The sequence below is a fragment of the Haliotis asinina genome, chromosome 14, assembly GCF_037392515.1.
Source record: "Haliotis asinina isolate JCU_RB_2024 chromosome 14, JCU_Hal_asi_v2, whole genome shotgun sequence".
NCBI classification, from domain to species: Eukaryota; Metazoa; Mollusca; class Gastropoda; order Lepetellida; family Haliotidae; genus Haliotis; species Haliotis asinina.
In genome coordinates, this window is record NC_090293.1 from 12,254,945 (window position 1) to 12,278,030 (window position 23,086).

The 23,086-nt window shown below is 41.7% G+C and overlaps 1 protein-coding gene across 5 annotated transcripts in view; it reads left to right on the forward strand.

The window, feature by feature from the left end:
- Positions 1-3,960: 3,960 nt before the first annotated feature.
- Positions 3,961-23,086, forward strand: part of LOC137261305 (mediator of RNA polymerase II transcription subunit 25-like) — a 43,210-nt gene continuing 24,084 nt past the window's right edge. For all 5 annotated transcript variants that reach the window (XM_067799033.1, XM_067799034.1, XM_067799031.1 and 2 more), the window contains exons 1-15: positions 3,961-4,261; positions 5,007-5,052; positions 5,812-5,936; positions 6,407-6,505; positions 6,880-7,000; positions 7,989-8,054; positions 8,539-8,629; positions 8,809-8,874; positions 9,174-9,263; positions 9,386-9,864; positions 14,121-14,154; positions 14,486-15,076; positions 16,316-16,430; positions 16,840-17,005; positions 17,755-17,913. In XM_067799033.1, coding sequence (XP_067655134.1) covers positions 4,137-4,261; positions 5,007-5,052; positions 5,812-5,936; positions 6,407-6,505; positions 6,880-7,000; positions 7,989-8,054; positions 8,539-8,629; positions 8,809-8,874; positions 9,174-9,263; positions 9,386-9,864; positions 14,121-14,154; positions 14,486-15,076; positions 16,316-16,430; positions 16,840-17,005; positions 17,755-17,913 — 2,373 coding nt within the window. In that variant the 5' untranslated portion in view covers positions 3,961-4,136. The remainder of the gene's footprint in view (positions 4,262-5,006; positions 5,053-5,811; positions 5,937-6,406; positions 6,506-6,879; positions 7,001-7,988; positions 8,055-8,538; positions 8,630-8,808; positions 8,875-9,173; positions 9,264-9,385; positions 9,865-14,120; positions 14,155-14,485; positions 15,077-16,315; positions 16,431-16,839; positions 17,006-17,754; positions 17,914-23,086) is intronic.

Below are 23,086 nucleotides of genomic sequence, written 5' to 3' on the forward strand. Positions count from 1 at the left end.
AACGCAGGAGAGCGACGCAAAGGGCATTTCAAAATCGATAGTAATTAAAGGCGCGAAAATTCGAATTACCTATTTATATTTAAAAGACTTCCCTGGGTAAATTTGGTTATTTTGAAAAATGCAACCTTGTTATCGATGCTGTTTGGCCGAGTGATACAGTTTATGACTAGAAATGGCTACATATTAAGCAGTCTGGCGCCCTTTGCACCTTGACCGCTCTGGCTGTCGTAAAATATTTGTTTATTGAAAATTGAAACTACGTTCACAGTTATGAGGGCACTAATTTAAACCTATGTAAGTTTAACAATTAGCTATCTCGACAACTGAACTTGGGAAATGATCACCTATTGTGAGAGGCTGCGCATAAAGTCATACATAAAATTATGTGTGGATAGTGGCCAGTAACATTTTAGAGTCTTGGGGCCTATGTGGTACTGTCCTAGCTAAGATAAGGATATGTATCTTAGCTAGTACTGTCCCCGATACCATTTAGTCATCACAAGATACGTCTTATAATCACACCCCTATCTATCACTAAACAGTTGTTTGTTTGTTTGTTTAACGCTGGACTAAATGTTCCAGCTGTATGGCGGCGATCTGTAAATGATCGAGTCTGGACCAGCCCATCCACTGATCAACAGTATGAGCATCAGTCTCCGCAATTGGATACGATGATATTGTGTCAAACAAGTCGGCCCTGACCACCCGATCCCGTCGCCTCGAACGGCAAGCATTTGTTACTTAAGACCAATTCTAACCCGGATCTTCACAGGTTCCTAAATAGAGAATTCAAACGTAATCACGTATAAAAACATACTTACTGGTTTGTTTATCTAACAATAAAACGATTAGCTGTAAGGGTAAATGAGCACAGGGGTCGCCTTGACCGTCTCAGGATTGGTCCATCATCGCCTCCAGCCAGCTTGTCAACGATGTAAATTCACTCAAGCGGACGACTGCGGTGTCACAGGAACAGTTAATTAGCAGCTATCTTGGAAACATATGGTACATTAGTAAGACATGTCCACAAGTACAAGGAATCTGTCTTACAAATCAAACGATTAATTAGGAATATGAGCAACTTCGATAATTTCTTGATGAGAGAAAATACGCAGAGTAGAAGGTGTCATTTAGAAAGTGGTTACACGCAGCACGTTATATCGGGGTATATATCCCAGTGTTAGGAGTTTTCGACTGTATAAGACAAAAACGTAATTTTTATCTTTAATATCATTTGAAGTTTTGATTTTGCTAACCATGAGTGAATTCATTTAAAGGTAAATTCATTTATTTCACAATAAAGTATCATGTGTTTCCAACAAATATAGCGTTTATAACATCGTATCGGCGAAACTGCAGGCGCTTGTCACATCCGGGTATTTTTTGGTGTGTTTTCGACGGTGTGCCATACTTTTCCCTCCGCACTCCGAGAGAGTGTTTTGATCACATGGCTTCCTGTTTCATACGTAACCTGTCACCAGCAGACGACTGATCTTGTAGCATTTTTGCTCGCTATTTTTCTGTTATACAGGCAATTGATTTTGCATCTTAAGTGGTATTAACGATCGAGGGTAAATAATATTGTTGTTTATTTGCTCTTTACATAACTTAATTTCTTGATTTCAATTGTCAATAAAACGTACGTCTCACGACAAGAACTGGGCATCCGCCCTACCGATGAAACTGTTTGTGCGCACCGATCGCGCACGTACTTCCTCGATATAGCGCTGGCAATGCAATCGTCGAAATCACCAGAACGTCGAATTCAGCTCGCTTTGGGATACCTTCTCAGCAAAACTACAGATTCAGGGATTGGGAAGGGCAGGAGCCATGGGCCATTTTGCACAATAGAATGAAATGTGGGACATTAAAATTTTGAAGTTTACTATTGATACAAGGGCAGTGATCCATTCTAAATTCAGAAAATGGCTAATAATCTTGAAAATGGCCCATTGGCAAAGTTCTCTTTAGCAATCCCTGAGATTCTAGCACTTTTGAGGGGTGGGTCTCGTCCGGGATTTGAACCCACGCTCTCATTGGCAGGCACCTAACGCCACCACACAAAGTAGGCCATCCAACCCATTCAGCCACCTTGGCTTCCAAGGGCCAGGTGGGAGAAAGTGTAACCCCAAATGTAAACATTGTCATAAGAGTAATCACGTTTTGCGGCCAAAAGTTTTGCAAACAGAGAGATGTCAAGCCAATCGTATCAAAGTTTATTAATCATGGCGGGTCTTCAGACACTATTTACAACGGAAGAGAAATTCAACACAACGTGTATCTGTACAGGGAGGCTATATGTTGTGGAATATCCCTGATCTGTATCACTAAATGTGCACAGGTTGTCTAATGGCATGCGTGTAAAGGGACAGATGGCCAGACCCACTGGCTTTGTAGAAGCATGTCATATCGTATATCGCAGATCGATTTCAGGGGCGGATACAGCTTTCTGAGAAAGATCGGAGGTGGTGGGGGGTGCACATTTCATTTTCAGTGGTCATGGTCATTAAACAAACTTTCTAAACAAAAGGAGTGGTGCGCACCCCTGCAGCTCTCCCTTTCCCTCCGCAACAGTCTAAGAATGAGTTGTTCATGTCAATAGCTGGATGGTCTGGCCCCGTCTTAGTTATAGCTAGATCTCCGATTTCCGTTAGGTTGCCGACACAACGGCCTCAGCAGATATTTGATTCAAATATGAATATGAAATATCGCTACTTCGATCGCCCCATTATTTAAATTATTTTTCGAAATTCCCTGACTCCCAACAACAAATGATGCGGTCGACTTGGTAGGCCTTTACTACAGTAATATACCGACATCATGCCGCGAATTGTGGACTGCCCAGTCATAAGAATATTGACACTTTATCGCACCTTTGAAAAATAAATAGATTAGCACACATTAAGTCAATTGTTATGACGAGATTGAATCAACGCTCGGTGTTTTAAAGGGTACGGCAAATAGAGGCATTACTAATAACGGGATTATGCCTAATCTCAAAGTTGACCATTGCGTCATCCTCATTTAATATACTCAATACTGGATTCGTTCATATTGCACGTAACTGTCCGTATTTGAAATAGAACCGGCTATACCGACTTTAGAAACTAAAAACAGAAAAAGAGTAATAAAAAATGAAATAAAAAACGAAAATAAACAATAAAAAAATCCATAAATAATCTGGAAACCTTGCCGGTTAGTGTGACAAAGAAATTGGAATGTATATTTACTGTTACAATTTTGTGCATAAATTTTACGGGTGGGGTGGGTTGGGGGTGTCTGGTTATTTACATTGTACGTGATTGTCTATATCATCACCCCCTAGCTCTAAAATATGATCTACCCCTGAAAACGATGACTGCAGCTTGAAACAAGAAGATTCACTTCGTAAGAGGAGGCGGAGTTAAATCTCGTGGTGTTAACATGTGATACTCACTTGGCATGTGATACGTGCACACATATATCTACACATCGGATATAACATGTATCTTCATGATAAAAAAAGTATCTATTTAAAATCACGTTTGCGTGTTTTTTCTTACATCTATACTGTACTGTATATTTGACGACCGAACGCGGCATATATGTAGCCCGTGTTGTATCCGTATAGAAATATGTTTCACGTTATAAACAGAACATCAGAATTACAATTATCGCATTTGTTGTTTCTAATAAAGTCTTGAAATGTGACGCAAACATTACATGCAGTAAAATCCCTATCTTTAAGAAATCCATTATGTGGGCCTATAAATAAACATATCGTCTTGTTTGTCGTCTCCCTTTTATATTACTACGCACTGTCGCTCGCTGTATCGAAAAGTCATTAAAACCCACGAAAGTGCAGTCGTATTAAGATATAGACATATTATTGTAGTAATTGCAATTTCTATTTATCGAAAAGCTTCATTATCTCAGAAGAATCTTCGATATTTGGAACTATATTTTGTGGAAGGACTCAACAGTGAGCAAGCTGACTTCCGCCATATGGAAAACGATCAATAATATTTGACTGTTACATATCGAAAATCGGATGAAATGTGCAGAATATGATTCGGTGATAGTGCTATAGTGCTTGTTCCAGTTTTTGTTGATTGATATTGTGTTTACGTTACTTTTGTTTGTATAAATTTTGTACAATGGTGATTGCGGCGGATACCCCCATCCCTCCTGTTTACGATGTGGTGTTTGTAGTGGAAAAGACAGCAAATTTAGCGGCGTATCTGGAAACCTTAAAGACGTCATATATTGTGCCTACTTTAGAGTGAGTATACAGTTTACCGTTGATAGTTTTGTGTTTCTATTTAATCACTCATCATCCATGTACTTTCACAGATCAAAAATTCATGATGTGTTCGCATGTCACCTGGACAGGTGCTTGTTTTCGGTGACAGGTCATCTTACTATTTCATTAAACGTACCGGCAGTTAAATTAAAATTATCTGGCATCTCTATCTTCAATTTGTGATGTGAAAGCTGAACTATTCCGACATAAGTTTGATGACATATTCTTTAAGCTGCATTTAAGCGTTTGGGAAAAACCAACACACATGGTAAAACTTCCCGTTAAGGCGTTATTTACAATGTTTTGGTTTTTTTTCCATTTGCTGCGGGTCTTTAATCACCTGCGAAAGTGTAATGTGTTCTTGATGTCTGGACTTATGATGAAAACACAGTGAGGGGTCTGTGGTTTTTGCCATTTGCCAGTAGAGACGAGGCTTACATATAGGTTGTCTGTTATAAGATCTGCGTATTCACAGTTCCTGATTTAAAGTCGGAAAGAGTTTTGCTGGCAAAAAACTCCACCCCCTACCCCTTACCTGTTTTTGCACAGTAGAAGGGAGACCTTCTCTGTAGTAATATTCCAATTTAAAATTTTGTTTTTGTGATAGGGTAGGGAGTACAGGCAGAGCTCTTGGTCAAATGTAAAGATTATGTTTTGCATAATATTTGCAAACTGTATCATTTGTCATGTGTAAAAATAGTATTCACCCATACACTATTTTCAGATATTTCAATGGCGGGCCACCAGATCCAACAGACTATGGCAACGACGTAAGTTAAGAATCAATCTTTTGAAAGCACATGATAGCATCCATGGCATCACCACAATGATATTTGAAAATGTGAAAAGGAGACGCCAATTACTGAGTATAAGGACAGTAATAAGTGAGTGAGTTACATTTTACACCACACTCGGCAATATTTCATCTATTGGCAGCAATCTGTAAACAAATGAGTCAGGGCCAGATAATCCAGTGAGCACCAGTCTACGCAGTTGGGATGCCATGATATGTCAGCGAGCTGATCCTGTTAGTCACTTTAACTTGGTTTACACAAGTCATTGTATCCTCCGTCTTTATACCGTCTTTGTATATGTGGAATAATGCTGAGTGTGGAGTAAAACTGAATTCACTTATTCATTCACTGTATCCTGGATCCTAACAGTGCAACCCCTACATACAAAATTATCTTACCTCACACATGAATGTCGCTTTCTGATTGGCTAAGCGCTGTTCTATTATTTTCATTGTACCCCGCATACAGGTGATATATTATTTTCAGTGTACACCGCTGGGAATTCCGAACTCTTCTAGTGCTTCGTGGTAGTACTTCTTTGTCTCGAATAACATTGAAATCTGTTCACCTTGTGTCGTCTGCAAACTGGTGATTCACCTTGCATTCAACAGAAGTGCTTCAGACAGTTCAGAATTAAAATTCAGGTGTTCAGTGACCAGTGAACAACTTATATTGTTGATACAGTTGATGCTGTGTTTTTTTCTCACTATTTAGTCATGCCTTATTTCATTGCAGTTCAGTTGCACATTGTTTGACCTAGTAACCTTCCATTCCGGGGACATCTCACCAAGTCCAGCAGCATCATGCGAATACCCCACCACAAGCACACACAAGTTCCTCTCCTACCTGGATGAGACGGAGTAAGACCATGGTCTTTGTCATCCCGGTTTATTTCCAGATGCATTATGGGTTGAATGTGTTCATTTTATTTTACACTGTGAATATTTGTAATTATTGGGTAAAATAATTGTTGCAGGTTCCATTTCTGCCATTCATTTGCTTCAAAATGTTCTTTTGATATGTTAGAATGTCTGTTTTAACTGAATAGTAATTTGATCCAGACGAATATGTGTTAATATGAACAAAGCAGTTTCTGTGATTGTGAACCATAGGTCAAGTTTATGTTATCAGGGATGGCAATTTTCCGTGAATATGCAGGAATCTGCAGATTTATCTGCAAATCAATCAATCCTGGACACGGTTTCGGAGATATGGCCCTCAGACCCCCAGCTGACTTTCAGCTGAAATCACCTTCACCTGTTGCCATCCCTGTGTTATGTATAATGCTATTGTGGTGACCTCTTGAAAAACTGTAGAATGTTTGTTTCAGGTTTATTGGCGGTGAGGCTCAGTCATTCAGTCACATTGCCGAGGGCTTAAGTACAGCTTTACAAGTATTTGATGAAATCAAGGCCACCAGAAACCACAGGTAAATCTATTTCTGCCAATAATATTGAACGCAGAATTGTTCAGTAAGACTTTATCTACGCTTCTCTACCCCTGATTGATAATATAAGTATTATTCCAGTAGTATGACAGGCTTGACACATTGTAACGAGGGGAATTGAAACAGGGTCTTTGGCATGACAATCAAATACTTTAATCACTAGGCTACCACACCACATCTGCTTAATATGAGATTACTGGAATGGTATCAGTGACATGATATATGATAAGTCATGAGAGTATAGTTCAGGTCCAATGCTACTGGCATTGATGCTATGACACATTTGAGACTGGGGGTGAATGTTTTGACTTGGTGGTGTCAGTGTGGTGATATGCTATGTGTGGTTGTTGTTTCAGTATCCCGTCTGAGCGGCACTGTGTGCTGGTGTGTAACTCCCCTCCGTATCACCTGCAGAGTCAGGAGAGTCATGACTACTCCGGCTACTACAGTGAACAGCTGGCCAGCATGCTCGGCAAGGTATGCATTATCACTTATTTCCATTATCACTGACCATCGTCATCTAAATCCTCTTTTATCACATTACAGTGTTTGTTTTAACTGAATTGCAATTTGATCCGGAAGAATGTGTGTCCCACTTGTGGCTAATAAAATAATGGCATAGTTAATGGTAATGTTAGCACTACTTTTGGGTTTGGGAAAAAAAGTTTCACTATCCAGCATGTTACACCTACTTTCTGTAAGATAACTTCCCAGCACCCAGTCAACAGCATGGCCTTGCTTTGTAAAGTAGACACATTACCTTCTTCCACCATCCTCCAACACTGCAAGTCATTTTTTATGTTTTGGTTTATGGACCTTTAGGAAATGGTAGAAGAAATAGAGATCAAAGTTATTACATCCCAGTGGCATTAGATGAACTAAGGAAGAATACACCACCTTTTGTCTTTTGGCTTCAATCATTCCTCATATCTGAACATTGTACATCAACCTTGTCTGTTTTATCAATTCATAAAGCCACCGTGTATATATCGTGCCTTGTGAATATATTGTGTATCTTTTGCTAGGTAAGAGTGTTAAGAACTACAATGAAACATAGCATCCACTGCAATATAGAAGTCGTTTATCCTTAACATGAGCTCCTCTTCATTTATGTGGTTGTTTCATGCTGGAAATGACTCTGTGTCTAGTTGAATTGTTATTTATGATACTTGTGATGCATTACAACTAGTGTTTTGTTATACTTTTGACTTGAAGTATGAGCTGTAATTTCATGGACAGTCTTGGAATTCACTGACTGTTTAATTACTTAATTCTGAAATACTGTCTGCTCATAATGGGCTTGTGAATATCAAAACTTAATCTGTCCAGGCATAGAATAATAAGGGAGAGAATTTGTGTAAGGGGAGACAATTCTGTGTGATTCAGACTTGAGTCATCTGGTTGTTTTACATGATATTACTCACTCTCAGACAATATTCAGGTTCACCCCTTGTTCTTGTTTCAGAGAGGAATATATCTATCCATCATCTCACCTAGAAAAATTCCAGCATTGCAGAGACTTTATGAGGAGGTGAGTGTTGTAGTTTATGATTAAGAAGAACATTTAGTTGCTAAAAGAGTTCAAACAGGTAAATCAGGAAATGTGTTAATCTTCTTTTGTTCATTAGTTAGATCTCATTTCACTTTGAACATGCATCATTTGGCTTTATCAGAGAAGATGAAATTGTGATGCAAGCTTATATTCAGCTCTTGTCAATGCTTCACTGACTATTTTAGTCTAAAGGGTTGCACTGAAATTTCACATGGTTACACTCAGATTATATAGGGTTGCACTTACATTACACTTAAGTGTTTGACTAATGGAATACATATATCGAGTTGGAGGTGTTGGGGAGTGGGTGGATGTTGAATTTGCAAGTTAAGCAACAGGTAAATAATTGTGGAAGGTAAAGGCAGATGGTTCTGTCTGCTGTAAGCAGGCAACTCATTGACGTACTTGATTTGTGTTACCATTCTGTGGGTTGCCATAGTAACAACAATTGGTAATGTTCCAGTCTTGCACTACTGAAAGTCCTTACAACCCAGCTAAAGATTACACAGTGGATCCTCGTCACATGGTGTTGCTGCACGGTTTCCAGCTTCAGGGTAAGTGCTGTAGCCTTTGCTACTGGCATTGTTATGACCTGATGAATTTGTTGAGTGTTGTTGTCAGTGCGAGTTCTGGCATTGTTAATAACGTTAGTACCTGTGGACTGTGGTAAATTAACTATGGTTGTTGTTTTTCTTAATCATATCGAAATGATTGTGTGTTACCATGGTTACAGAGAGGTCCCACAGTCCCAGCCTTGAGGAGGAGAAACAGACCAGTGAGCTAATAAAATCATCCCTAGGTAGAGTTGTCTCCCTTCTTCTGTTTGTTTACATTGTGAAGGCATTCTCAGTGTACTGTTGAGACTGAGGAGGTAGAGATTACTAAAGATCAATAATTATTAGAGTATGTAATCTTTGGTTGAAAATCTTGGTACTGAAGGTATTGAAAGATTATTAACATCATCAGTATTGTCCCAACAGTTTTAAACTTTATATGACAGAGTGAGTTATGATGTCAGTTTGAATACTTTTTTTTGTCTGTTCAATGCAATCATTAGGATGTGCTTGTTTGATTTCAATGATGTTTCTTCTGTTACAGGTTCAACAGGGACAAGTGGTGGCAGGGTTAATTCCCCAGCACCTGCCACCACCACTGATGGCCAATTCAAGGTTCCCCAAGCAACAACAGGTGTGATATAGTTGTAAAAGATATTCCCACCTGTCATGAAATAGAAAATACTTTGCCTAGAAAGATATAGTCTACATCACTGGGGCTAAACATTGGAATAATGATGACTTGTCTCATTCCAGGCTTGCAGAATATAACTCAACAGCCTTCCCCTCAGCAGCCAGCATTGTCTCCACTGAACCCCCAAAACTTAAACCAGGCTGTCACACCTCAGGCGTCCCCACAGCAACAGCAACAACAGCAGCAACAGCAGCAACAACAACAGCAGCAGCAGCAGCAACAACAACAGCAGCAGCAGCAGCAACAACAGCAACAGCAGTCAATACAAACCCCTGGGTCGGGTGGGCTTGCTAATTCGCAGACTCCACAGACTACCCAGATGGGCATGGGACCCCCAATGGGTCAGATCCGACAGGTCAACCAGTCCAACCAGCAGCCCAAGATGTCCATGTCGTCTGCTGGTCAACAACCTCAAAACACCATGGTTACCATGGCAAACAATACTATGATCATGAACCAGCAATCCAATCAGCAGGTGCGCCCTGTGTTCCTGTCACAGCAGGGGCAGATAATCAATGTGCCCGGTACCCAGGCAATACAGGTATACACACACGAGAGCGCTTACCGACTTGAACATTGCGAAAATGAAATCCCTAATCCAAATTCTGTCTATTTATATAATATTTTGGTGACAGTTATATATCCTGATTTTCTTAACAACTGATGGTTTGTTTCACCAGGGGTCCACTTTTACAGGGCAGTCCTAGCACTGAGACTGTTGTAAGCTGTGTTTCAGTATTATAGCTACAAATGTCTTAGCACATGGATTGCTTTGTGAAATGGTGACCAAAGTCTGTGTACAGAGTTCAAGAAACATTTTCCCAAGTTTGAGATAGCCTGATCTGTTGTGTCTTCCTTTAAAGTCCTCATTTTAAACATGGTTCATAGATTTGTTCACATAGTACAAATAACTTCATGCATGGTATAAGTAATCTATATAACGTGGGAGGAAATGACCTCTATGAAGCATAGGTTTTGTTTTATGAAGTGATAGTGAGCATAGAAATAAGATAGGACATACTGTAGCTGTGTTTGGAAGTGTTGGGCAGAATAAACTGATGTAACTGTGAAGCCATCTCTACTTGAGAGATCGGCTGTTTGGCAGTAAGAAGGGGTTTCTGTATGGAGGCAGGTGTTTGTTAGTTATGTGGAGTGTTGAGAAGATTGGTGTTTGGTGGTTAAGGATGGACTTTGGTAGAAAGTTGAGAGGTGTATGGTAGTGATATAGGGTGAGTCTTGGTAGAAAGATGATATATAGTTAGGTTGTGTGTTTGGTTGTGAAGTGTAATGTTTTATAGTGAAGTGGAGTGTTTGTTAGTGTCATGGTGTGTTTGTTAGTGTCATGGTGTGTTTGGTAGTGAGATGGGTGTTTTGGTGGTGAGGTGGTGTGTTTGGTTGTGAGCTGTTGTGTTTGGTTGTGAAGTTCGGTGTGTTTGGTAGTGGGAGCTGGTGTTTGGCAGTGAGGTGGTGTATTTGGTTGTGAGGTGGCTTGTTGGGTAGTGAGGTGGTGTGTTTGGTTGTGAGATGTGTTTGGTAGTGAGGTGGTGTGTTTGGTAGTGAGGTGGTGTGTTTGGTGGTGGGGTGGCGTGTTTGGTAATGAGGTGGTGTGTTTGGTTATGAGGTTTGGTGTGTTTGGTAGTGCGATGTTGTGTTTCGGTGTGAGGTGTTTTGGGTTGTCAGGTTTTGCGTTTGGTAGTGGTGTGGGGTGTTTGATAGTGTTGTGGTGTGTTTGATTGTGGCATGGGGTGTTTGATTGTGGTGTGGGGTGTTTGATTGTTAGATGGGGTGTTGTTGTTAAAGTAGGCAGATGTATTGATATTTGAATGCAATAATCAACATGTTTAAGCTCTCTGACTTTCCCATCCATCCCATGAGAACTCTGTAGATAGACTTAAGACAACATATCAACATTATTCTCTTGTTAAGAATTTTCAGCAGTTATGATTCACCAACATTGAATACTAGAAGGTATATATCTGAAATGTCGTCACATAGTAACAGTGGATGTCCAGTATTTGCTATGCAGAGGGAGCCTAAGGCACAACAAACACAAGGCCACTTTACCAACTTCGGTTCGCTCATGCTGTGTAGAGCTGCCTGGGTATAACCCTTGTTACCATGGAAACAGACCTGTCTACCTGCCTAGTGTGTAGATAATTGTGCTGTGTGCGTGGTTGTGGTGAAGCATGTTCCATGCATTCTGTTTTTCTCAACATTTCAAGTTAATAGGTGCTGTTGATATTCAGAACACCATATCGTGATTATTCGTTGTAGGGACCAGTGAGAGGGCTTGCTTTGACCACTCCTCCTTGTGTTCTATCGTCCTTTCTGTTGTCCTGTATTTGTGTCCAGATCATTTAGTTGAAAGTCAAAATCGACTTTCAGTCAGCTCATAGAAATAGCAATACGGAACTGGTAGGTGTCATGGGTGGTGATTGATAGGCCTATCAACTTGATTACGTTTAGATGAAGTTTTAAAAGATTGCATTGGAAAGTAGCATAGCGATCGGCAAAGCAGGCATGTGGGGTACACTGAAGTTTCCAGCCTTGTCTAAATATATTGTACTGTGAAGTGTTTCAAGTCGGTTGTCATCACAAAATTTTTATATTTTTTCAAAAAAAAAAAGAACATTTAACCCTCACAATGACACAGGGGCCTGTGGTATTTTCTGATTGACTGTGAAAAAAAGAAAATCGGACAAGTGCTGCAAATGTTATCTGTTTCCCCCCACAGTGTCCCATTTTTATTCTGAAAATAAAAAAAACAATAATCCAGAAATGTGTTTCGACTTCAAAAAGTGATAGAATATGAACTGATGAAATGCACATTGATTGAGATACAAAGCGTATTGTAGACATGTTATTGGGATAATGTCATATTGAAATCACAGTTTATCCTTACACCCTTAGTAAAATATGCTATAATCATCAACCCTTCCAACAATGTGTATTGTTCATGCAAGGAAAGCCAGTATTTGGATCATGTGTATCGAGTTGAAGTGGCCTCTGGTAATATCAGCTCTTTATTGCTCACGAATGGAAGATACTAATATCTTTACTACAATATTACACTAGTGTAATACCGCTAGATGTATGATGTCATAAGGGTGCAGAGTTATGACATCACAATGCTAATGCTAATGCCATTGTCGCAAGGGTACTGACTAGAGGAAAGCTGGGAGTCCTCACACTGTAGCCACAGTTTCTATCAGTTTGTGTTGGAAGTAATAAACAGAATACTAAACTTGCTTCCGTGAAGTACCATTTTCATTAAACCCGTGAAAGATTTAGTATCAAACTCGCTTTCGTTCGTTTGATACCAGATCATTCACTCATTTAATAACAATGGTATTACATGACTGGTTGTTTTGTAACCGCTGTGTTATAAACACTTTGACATGCATTGAACTAGATGGTAGACAGGTCTGACCTTTCTGTTCTGACATTGTGACGTGTTGTGTGTTCTTAGGTTACATATTTTGCATGTAGTTGAAATATTCTTCCTGTTTGTCTCTGCCTTTCCCTCCAATGCTACAATTTGTATATTTAGAATTGCAAATTGAAAACTTGCTTACTTTTTTGCTAACGATAAGTACAAATTTCTTGCTGCTTAAAAATTTTTTTCATCTTGATTTTTATTTCTTTTCTTGTGTTATTTACATTTTCTTTTCTTATGTTTTTATGGTGTTTCCATTGTAATATAAGTTAATCTTCACAAGCACTAAGCCATGGTAGAGGACGTTTTTATCTATATTGGATTTTCTAAGGAACAAGGAGAGGATGGAGTACGCTAACGCTGAAGACCCTTTGTTATGATATATTTGAAAATAGTAGTCATGATACACTTGACTGAAATGAACAGATCCACTTAAGTGACCATGTTACTGTATCTGGACCAACAGGGTTCCTGCTTCTGTTGGACCACAGCAACCTGTCTCTGTTGCTATGTACCTGGCTTGGATGACTTTGGTTACTCCTTGCCATCTTGACCGATGTGAGGTAGCTTAGTGGTTAAAGTGTTTGCTTGCTGTGCTGATATCCAGGTTCGATTCCCCCACATGGATGCAATGTGTGAAGCCCATTTCTGGTGTCCCCAGCAGTGATGTAGCTGGAATATTGCTAAAAGAGGCGTAAAACCGTACTCAGTCACTGATTACATGGTGATGTAGGTTGAACTTTGGACTGTTTGATTCTTTGTTGTTTGATTACAAGTCAGTAACCTACATGGTTGCACTTATCTGGAGTATTGTATGGATAGCAAGTTCTTGATTAGGGAATTGCACATATTTATTGATATCTCAGATGTCAGAACCGTATGTAGGAATGAATGTACACAGCGTTTGTTTTTTATCACACCCAGCCTTTCTTCTTTTAGTTTTAGTTGTGTTGTGACTGTGATATTGTTTCTAGTTAAGTGTTTTTTCATCAGTGTCAACTGAAATGTGATTCTGGTGTGTTCAGTGTTTCAGCATTTGTGTCATTATTAATGGAATAATGTGTTAACATTTGATAGATACAGTTCATGTGTTTTCTATGCAAAATGTAATAATGACTGCGTAACCATGGTAACTTTCATCTGATGACACAAAACATAATCTGAAATATTTTTCATTAGTCTTGAAACTAAATATCTAAAGTTTCTTGTTAAATCTTCCTTTTGGATTTTTGTTAATTTCTTCTTTCATTATACTATGTGAACACTCAAAGCTGATAAATATATAGACATCTGTGTCTCTTGTCTGTCTTGACCTATATGTATCTACTGTTGTGTTTGGACCTGTTGTATCTTTTTTTCAGACTGTGAAGCAAGAGGCAAATCCAATGTTCATAAGTGAGTAATTCAAGTTATTGGGAATATGTAGAGGAAGTGGAAGGAACCCTGTGCCACAAGCTGGGGACATGAAAATCTCGTGTGCAAGCATGCAGCTACTTCGCACGCTGATCGCCAGTAATAGTCCCTCAATTAAAAAATACTCACAACTGTGAGAAATTGCAAGATGGATACTCAGAAAATGTGAAGTCGCTTGTCAAACTTGATAAAGTTTGAGTAAATTGTCTCATTGAACAGTATCTTTTATATCCTTTTTGATGAATAATTTTCTATTGGATATTTGAATATTCTGTAAGTTTGACAGTATCATTCCAAAATAAATTGATTCCAGACCGACAGAGTCAAGCTCAGCAGCAGCAGCAACAGCAACAACCACAGCAGCAACAACAACAGCAGCAGCAGCAGCAACAACAGACAGCAGACAGAATGATGTCCAATCAGAGACCTGGTGTTACCATGGTGAGTACCCAGAATCCCATGACAGGTCAAGGACTGATGGCATCACAGCCGCAGGTCATGATGACCCAGTCAGGCATGGTGACCTCACAGCCTGGCATGATCACCTCCCAGCAGAACATCATGACTTCACAACAGAACATGCCGAATCAGCAGCCTATCAAGATTCGCGTCAATCTTCCCAATCAGAATTCCATGACAACCATGTCCAACCAGCCAGTATCCATGCCAACGGATGTCTCCCAGAGCCTCGTGTCACAGCCAGCGATATCCATGCCAACACAGCAGGGGATGAGCCAGTCGTTCATGCAGGCTGGTGGGCAACAGGGTGGACAGCAGATCGTCATGCAGGGGGCGGGGTCAGCTCCAGCCATGGGGGGTCAGGTATTCCCCGGGGCTACCGATGCTGGGGTAGCTGACCCCACGAAGGCTGCAGTACAGAACAACAAAAAGATCATCTGGAAAGGTAAAGTTAATAAAAATCCTTTTATCATGCATATTTCTCCATGCATAGTACATGCTCGAAGCGCCCAAACAGTCTGATTATTATTACACCGAATAAACCAAGCTGCCTTTGAGACACTAGGAAGTTCAGTCACATGACAGTCATACCGGGTACCCATTTTTCTGCTGGATGAACAGAGGCCCGGTTGAACAAATTCAATTGCCTAAGCTGAGACCACATGTATCACATTTTTCATGTTTTAGATAGATTAGAAAGTTTGAATGCATCACCCCAAATTTCTTTTGGCAGGACTGATAGTATACATGGTGATTAATCTTGGTTGCCAAGTGAATCCAATAGCACTTCTTCTGTTACTGGTTAACTATTTTAGCAGTAAATGGTGCTGTTTATGGGTTGATGAATTCTTGGGTATTTAGTTTGCTCAGTCAAGAGGATATTAGGCTCAAAGTTGGCAGCAATAATTTTAAAATTCTCCAAATGGAAAAAAAATTGCTTGTTGGGACTGGAAAGAAGTGCCGGAATCAGGAATAGACAGGTTCCAGGTTAGACTGTGTTTTAATGATCCAAATATTGTTCTAAAATGGCAGGGCCAAAAAGTTGTGCCAGTTATGACAGTGTGTCAGATTAGACAGGAACCAGTTTGGGCATGTGAGCTCTGAAAAAGGCCGACAATCCGTTCTCCAACAAGTACTGACAAACACATGACTTCTGAGTGTCCAGGCTGTCACTGACCCACTCAATCAATCAGTCTATCAGTCAATCAGTCAGTGCAGGTTCAGAGATTTATCTCCTATTCTAAATTAAGTGTCCCAAGAATGATTTAGGACAAAGTTAGGACAATGAACTGTATATGTTTAACTGTAATGGACACTGTCTTAACCAGGTCCTTTAATCCTATTCACTCTTCTCAGCTTCTCAGCATGCCAGATAGTCATTAAGTAGGATTCCTGTGGTTATTGTTTACAAAGACTAGGAGATTGCATTAACTGTGACTTGTCAGAGAGGTAAGTAAATAGCTGCACAATTACAAAAGATCAAAGGCAATATCGAGATAAATAGACTGATTGGCCCCCTGTCTAATCTGGCTCCTTGTCTACACTGGCATTTAATTTTGGCCCCATGGGGTGTCGGTTTAGACAGACTTCACTGTATATGCATAAGCTGACTGTTGATACAAGCCACGTGTCATCTGACTTCAGTCTTGTGCTAGTTGTGATGTTGGTGCTCTGTTCTATGCAGGTTCCCTGGAGTACCAGGAGAAGCCCAAGCCCCAGGGTCCTCCCAATGCAGTGCAGCAGAAGAACACTAAGACCCTCAACTGCTGTGTCTCTATCCTCAACACAGAACCAGATCTGTACGTGCCTGATGGGATTGTAGGCTCACATGACAAGTTTCAGACAGGACAGGGTTGATGTAATAATGAACAGAGAAATACCATTCATGATGATCTGACAAAACAGATTCCATTGGGTTAAAAAGAGCAATTTAGATAATTCTCTGTTCTGAGTTTTGAACTTCGGCAATGCCAGGGTCAGATGAAAAAATTGAGGGAGTGAGTGAATGAGAGATATTTTATGCTCCTTTTATCAGTATTTTACCAATACAAGTGGAGAATCAAACTTTGGACTTTAGTGATGAGCAAACATTTTAACCGCTTGACTACCCCACATGTTAACACATACAGCCCAGGTTAACATGCTGATACACACCTCTGTGATGTTGAGTCGTACAGTTTGTGATTCACTGTTTGTTTTACCTTCTAGCAATGCAAGAAACTGGCCCGAGAAGCTGGTGATGCAGCTGCTGCCCCAACCCATGCTGCATGAGCTGCAGAGTCTGTTTCGCAACTCCAGACAAGTGTCTTTCCACTTCTCTCCAAACGACCTGGACGCCCTCCGCAACCTTTACCGCATCATGGGAACAGGATTTGTATGTATAATAGTTTTGCTTCTGCATGTATATATCTTCCTGCTAAGCAGACTGTTTGAGTTTGGTCACTGGATGGTTTAATGATATCCTGGTTTTAAACAAAATAGCCAGGGATTTACCTCGAGTTCTGTATTTGAGGGTTTTAGTTTTCAATAGTCCTGAATAACACAGTGTATTGTGTATTATCATGATGATCACATTAATTGTTACAGTAATTAAATTGCAAATGATACCATACATAACTCAACTAGTAACAAACTCAGTGGTGATTTATTGTTACTTGACTGGAAGTTTTTGCAAAAAGTATTTGGACTTTTTCTGTGTTCCTGTGGACCCGCTGTTAAATTTCGTTGCTTCCATTGTCAATATTTATGAGTAGGGCTGTATAAATTCACATTCCATAAATCCCTGATAGCAGTACCTTCCAGTTTTGCTTAGTTTGGGATCTTTGTTTGGAACCTATGAAGATCTGTGCTAAAACTGGTCATCAGCAACCCAGGCTTGTCATAACAAGCTGGATGGTCAGGCTTGCTGATTTGGTTGACACATGTCATCGTATACCATTTGATTGATGCACATGTTGCTGGTCACAGGATTGTCTGGTCAGTTATTTTCCGAATGCCATGGTACACCTGCAATATCATTGAGCCTGTAGGAAATAAAGAATTAAAAAACACACAAAACAAAAAAAAGATGGCCCTTGCTTGTGTCAGCCCAGTCCTGAACTATGGCTTGTCGTGTTGTTCCAGGCGGGCTGTGTCCACTTCTCCCAGACTGCCCAGTGTGACATCCGAGTTCTGCTCCTGCTGTACAGCAGCAAGAAGAAGGCCTTTGTCGGACTCATCCCCAACGACCAGGTCGCCTTTGTCCAGGGCATCAGGAATGTCCTCAATAAAGTCCGAAACAAGGTGTGTGATCACAGAAGTAGCGTCGGTCAATGTGTTTTTATTCTCAGCCATGTGGGGAATCTAGGATAGAATAAATTCCTTGCACCCTAATCTGGTTAGTGATTCTCGAAATGTTCATAGCCCTGTGAACTACTTAAGCCCTTTCCAAACACATTCGCTGTGATTGAAATTAAGAAGTCTTTCAGCTATGAACATTTCGAGAATAAGGGTCCTGCCCAGCTATTTTTGGAACAATCATAGCCTTATAAACTTCTTAAGCCCTTTCTTAACACATTGGCTGTGATCGAAATTAAGAAGTCTTTCAGCTTTGAACATTTCGAGAATAAGGGCCCTGCCCAGCTATTTTTGGAACAATCATAGCCTTATAAACTTCTTAAGCCCTTTCTTAACGAAGTTAAGAATTCTATGAAAGTATGAAAGTATCAAGAATAAGGGCCCTGGGTAGCTATTCTCAACATCTGTAGCGGTCTGAAATTCTTAAGCCCATTCTTAGCACATTGGCTTCCATCAAAGTTAAGAATTCTTAAGGCTATGAACGTTTAGAGACTAAGGGCCCTATCATTAGAGGTGACTGTAATAGCCCAGATGGTGGAGTGATGGTTGATTGCTTCATTGATGTTTTAACAGTAACTGGACGATATAAGCTGTAATACAGGGTGGTGTAGTGGCTTGGTGGTTAAAGTGTCTTCTCATTATGCAGAAGGTCAATGTTCAGTTCCCCACATGGCTGGCTAGTCTTAAACGTTTGTAGCCCAACAAACTTCTTGAGCCCATCCTTAACACATTGGCTATGATTAAACTGAAGAATTCTTAGGCTATGAACGTTTCAAGAATCAGTGTATAATGTGTAGAGCTGCTGTCAGATGCTCCCCAGTGCTGAAAGCATTTAGAACCAGCCTCACTCTTTTGTAGCTTGCTTCTAGTTTCTGTGAACAGTTGCTAGATAGTTACAATTAGCAGTAATCACTCTCTGACCCATCCACCTAATCACAACCGTAGCACTTTTCTTCTGTGTTATGAGGCAATGTTTGTTACTTAAGAAATACAAGAGTGTTCTGTTATTTTGCTTTTATCTTCACATACCATTTCATTACCCTTTACATTAATCAAATGAGTTTCGTCTGGTTGATAGCCAATGCATTTGATACTCAAAACTTTGACGGGTAATATATAATTTATCTTATCCTATCCAACAGTTGAAATGGATGACCTTGACAGTGTGCAACCTTTGACACCGCAATCCATTCAACTTCGAAAATTTAGCTATATTTTCATGAAATGTTCTTTTTGTAGATATGTTTTGAGAATACAATATTTTTAACTTACCTTACCATAGGTCTTATGCATATTACCTCAAGCTTCGCTAGAAGAGATCAGACAGTCGTTGATTCGCCATTCCCTAGATGGCTACCTCATGTAATCTACGAATGTAGTCACGGAAGTGACGTGATCTCCCCACTCGCGCAAGCGCGAACAATCCAAAAATCACTTTTACTTCTAGCGTTCGTCTGTTCGGACGTTTTTGGTTCGCTTAGTTTACCTACTTTGTGGTTCAATAAAGTTGTTTCCTCAGGGGTAGGTATGGTTTGTATCCCTTAGGTGTGCGTGTTAAGGTAAGTTATCTTTTAACTGCACTTACTTTGCTACCTCGTGTTATTTTTTCTCTCACTTCGGGGTGGGTTCGCCCGCGTCGTGTGTGAGTGCGGCATGGCGTCCGTGGGGGTATTATATCTTGCTGGTTTTCTCCCTCCATGTGGTTTTCCATGTCGATTAGTATTTTTGCCAGGTTTCACTGCATTTATATGTTTTTTCGTGCCACGTTGCGATGTACGCAGGCAACCGTTTTGGTTGTTTGCCCTTCGCTGTCACGAGCTTACGGGCGTGCCTACTTTATAGTGGGGGTGCGTTGGTGCTGCATTTCTGGTATAGGGGTGTTTTTTCTACCTCCTGCGTTGGTTTCAACGCATTGTTATGTTTGTTTGTTGCACTTAACTGTGTATATCTCCCCAGTTTTGCACTATCTGCTTGGGACAGGAATCGGCGAATATCCCCACCCTTGGTGCCCGGATTGTGCGTCTCTAGCCTGCTCTTTTGACGGACACTGCCAGTACTGCGAGGTGTTATTGGTGGCGGATTTCGAGAGTCGTCGTTGGGATCTCTGCCGGACGACCCTGACTTACAACCGCCTTCAACGCCTGTGCCGACGCCTGGGATGGGGCGTTCGTCTGTGACGCCTGTACGCTTGTCCCCGGAACCACCTCGCTCGGATTCCATCGTGGATCTGTTTTCATCCAGATGCCTTGTCTCATCCGGAAGTCCAGAGGTTCCTGCGCTCTCTCCTGACGCCCGGTGCTGCTGCGATGCCAGCGTCTCGACATCTCGACACCAGCGCCTATGCCAACACCAGCGCCTTTGCTTACGCCAGCGTCTATGCCAGCGCCTGTGTTTGTGTCTATACCTATGTCTACGCCAGGGCCTATGTCTACGCCAGTGCCTATGCCTACGCCAGCACCTATGTCTACGCCAGCGCCAGAGGCTGTGCTTGCGCTAGTGACTACGCCAGCGCCTGTGCTTGCGCCAGTGCCTATGCCTATGCCTACGCCAGCGTCTGTCTACGCCAGCGCCAGAGGCTGTGCTTGCGCTAGTGCCTATACCTACGCCAGCGCCTATGCCGACGCCGGACCCTATGCCAGCGCCAGCGCCTGCGCCTTACCGTATACCCAGGGTGTTGCATACGTTGTCCAGGGAAAAGGTTTTACATCGACAGTTGGATGAAGGGCGCGCTCGGCGCTTGGAGGCAGAGCGCTCTCGGCGCAGATCGCGCTCCAGGTTCCCTGGGAGTCGGTGATCCTGTACCCTCCACAGTAGTCTTTGTCGGCGCTCTCGGTCCCCGCTACGCCCTTTGAATGAGGACTCTCGCTTTACTACCAGGTGAAGACGGTGCTTGCGCTCCCAGTCCATATCACCTCGACGCTCCTCTAGAACTCGGCGTTTGCGGTCGCCGGAACCACCTTGGATCTCGTCCAAGGAATCTGCTGCTCATGCATCGACTTGGTCTCCTACGTCGCGGCGTGATTCGAATTCCGTTTCCTATGAGGACCTGGAAGAACAGGTTTTTGGCCCGGACTTCGACGAGGAGGCAGGAGGCGACGGCGATGGTGATGGCACTTAACTACCCTTATCAGTCGTCTTCGAGTGGATTGCTGACAGGTTACCGTACTGCCCTTCACCTTCAGCTAATTCCAACAACCCTGCAGCACTTCATTTATCGCCGGAGTTACTCATCCCGCCTGATCCTATGGTGGCGGACGCCGTGGCTGTATTAGATGCGGTCTTTGAAAAATTGTCATCTAATCCGAATTTCTAAGTGTGTAAATCCAAGAAGTCAGATTACAAGATACACAGCCTGGTTTTCGCGGACAGCGTGGCGGTCTTGGTTGAATCTATGTAGCGGTTATTGGGCTCCTCGCAGCTCTCTTACAGAGTGCAGGATTCTAAGCGGGTGACCATTGAGACTGAACTCAAGCGGATGCTTAAACCGTTGTCTGCTCTGGTGTCAGCTACCTCGGCGACGGCGATGGACTTGTCTGAAGACAACGCCTCGAGGATTGATCACCGTACCAGATATTCCTCTGCTGGTAGGCGTGAGACTGGGTGTCCTTTGGAGGGACTGGCTGCATCCTCGAAGATCCTTACTTTACAATTTGTCTACATATACTTCAAGCGGAGAAAGTTTTCTTTCACGTGCTTTACGCATTGTGTCACGAAGATTTTTCGAGACAACTACAAAGTGCCACGCCTAACTACACCTCTTATTATAGAGAGGGCAGCATTTATCTTCGGGGAAAATTCCAACACATGTACTTGGAAAGCAATTTGTCTACGTCCGTTTCAAGCGGCGGAAGGGTTTTCGCGCGCTTTACTCCTTTAGACACGTGCTCGCCATACAGCATGGTTACTGTTAAGCCTACAGGCTAGCAGGGTATCACCGTTTACAAGATTTCATGGTGATTAGTTACCTGCTACACCGGTGACGTCACGTCTACATTTTGATTGGTCCCCGAGAGACAACGCCCTGCAAAGGATCCCAGGACGTTACATCTACGATCTGATTGGTCATCGAGGGACAACGCCCTGCGCAGAATGTGTTGTTATTATTCTAGTGTAAGGAAGTTGTCTGCAGTGACTTAGTCATTTACGATGGAAAGATGTCGTTACACTCTAGACTAGCAGTCTACAGCGGCATTGGATTTCTCTACTCGGCATAGAGATCCTCTAACAGTAGTCTCAACGCTGCCTATCAGGAGGCGTGCAGCGATGTATGGCAGTTTCTGATCGGACAGACAGCCAGCTATAAATAGACTTCCTTGAAATGTCAACACATTCATAATGAACAGCGTGGTTATTCTGAAGTCGAAGTATGACGCATCTTTACGGCATACAAGATTATCTTGAGAGGGGTGGACTTCATTATCAGGCTATTAAGTCAGCTTGGATGACTAACTAACTCCGCGGGAGTTGATTCATCACATCGCCGTCCCAGGTTCGGGGGTCGAAGTTCAAGGCGATGTTAAAAGCAAGCTGTACTCTGTCCGTTATCACTATGTCAGTGATAATGTCTACTCGATTTGCTCACGTCACCTTAGGATATGATCAGACGTAGACGTCTACTATTACGTCTATGACAGCGTTTTCTTGATCATGATTTCAAGACAGGTTTACGACTTTGGACGTCTTGACTCCACACCAGTGGTAGACTCGCTGGTCAATGTTTGGAACTTGCATATTAGAGCCGTCATTCAACAACCATCTTTAGGTTGACACGTCTCTACCAGGATTGAGTGCCTATCTAGTCAAGGAGGTTGCAGCAGGATTCTGGGGGAGTGGAGCTCTATCTCTTCACATCACCCAGTTGAAGATAAGCGGTGATGCATGTCTATTATTGGCTGACAGCACCGAGAGACAAGCTACTGATGATCCATTCGGTCAACTCAATAGTAGCCCTCTAGGTAAACAAGGGTCAAGGAGACCACGACCTCTACTACACTTGTCGTTTCTACCCTTCGACGTGGTCGAGTCTGATCCTCCATATAAAAGCATCTCGCACACCAGGAGCCTGCATCTTCATGGCAGACGCCTTATCTCGCCCCCTATGTCTATCTCCAACAGAGAA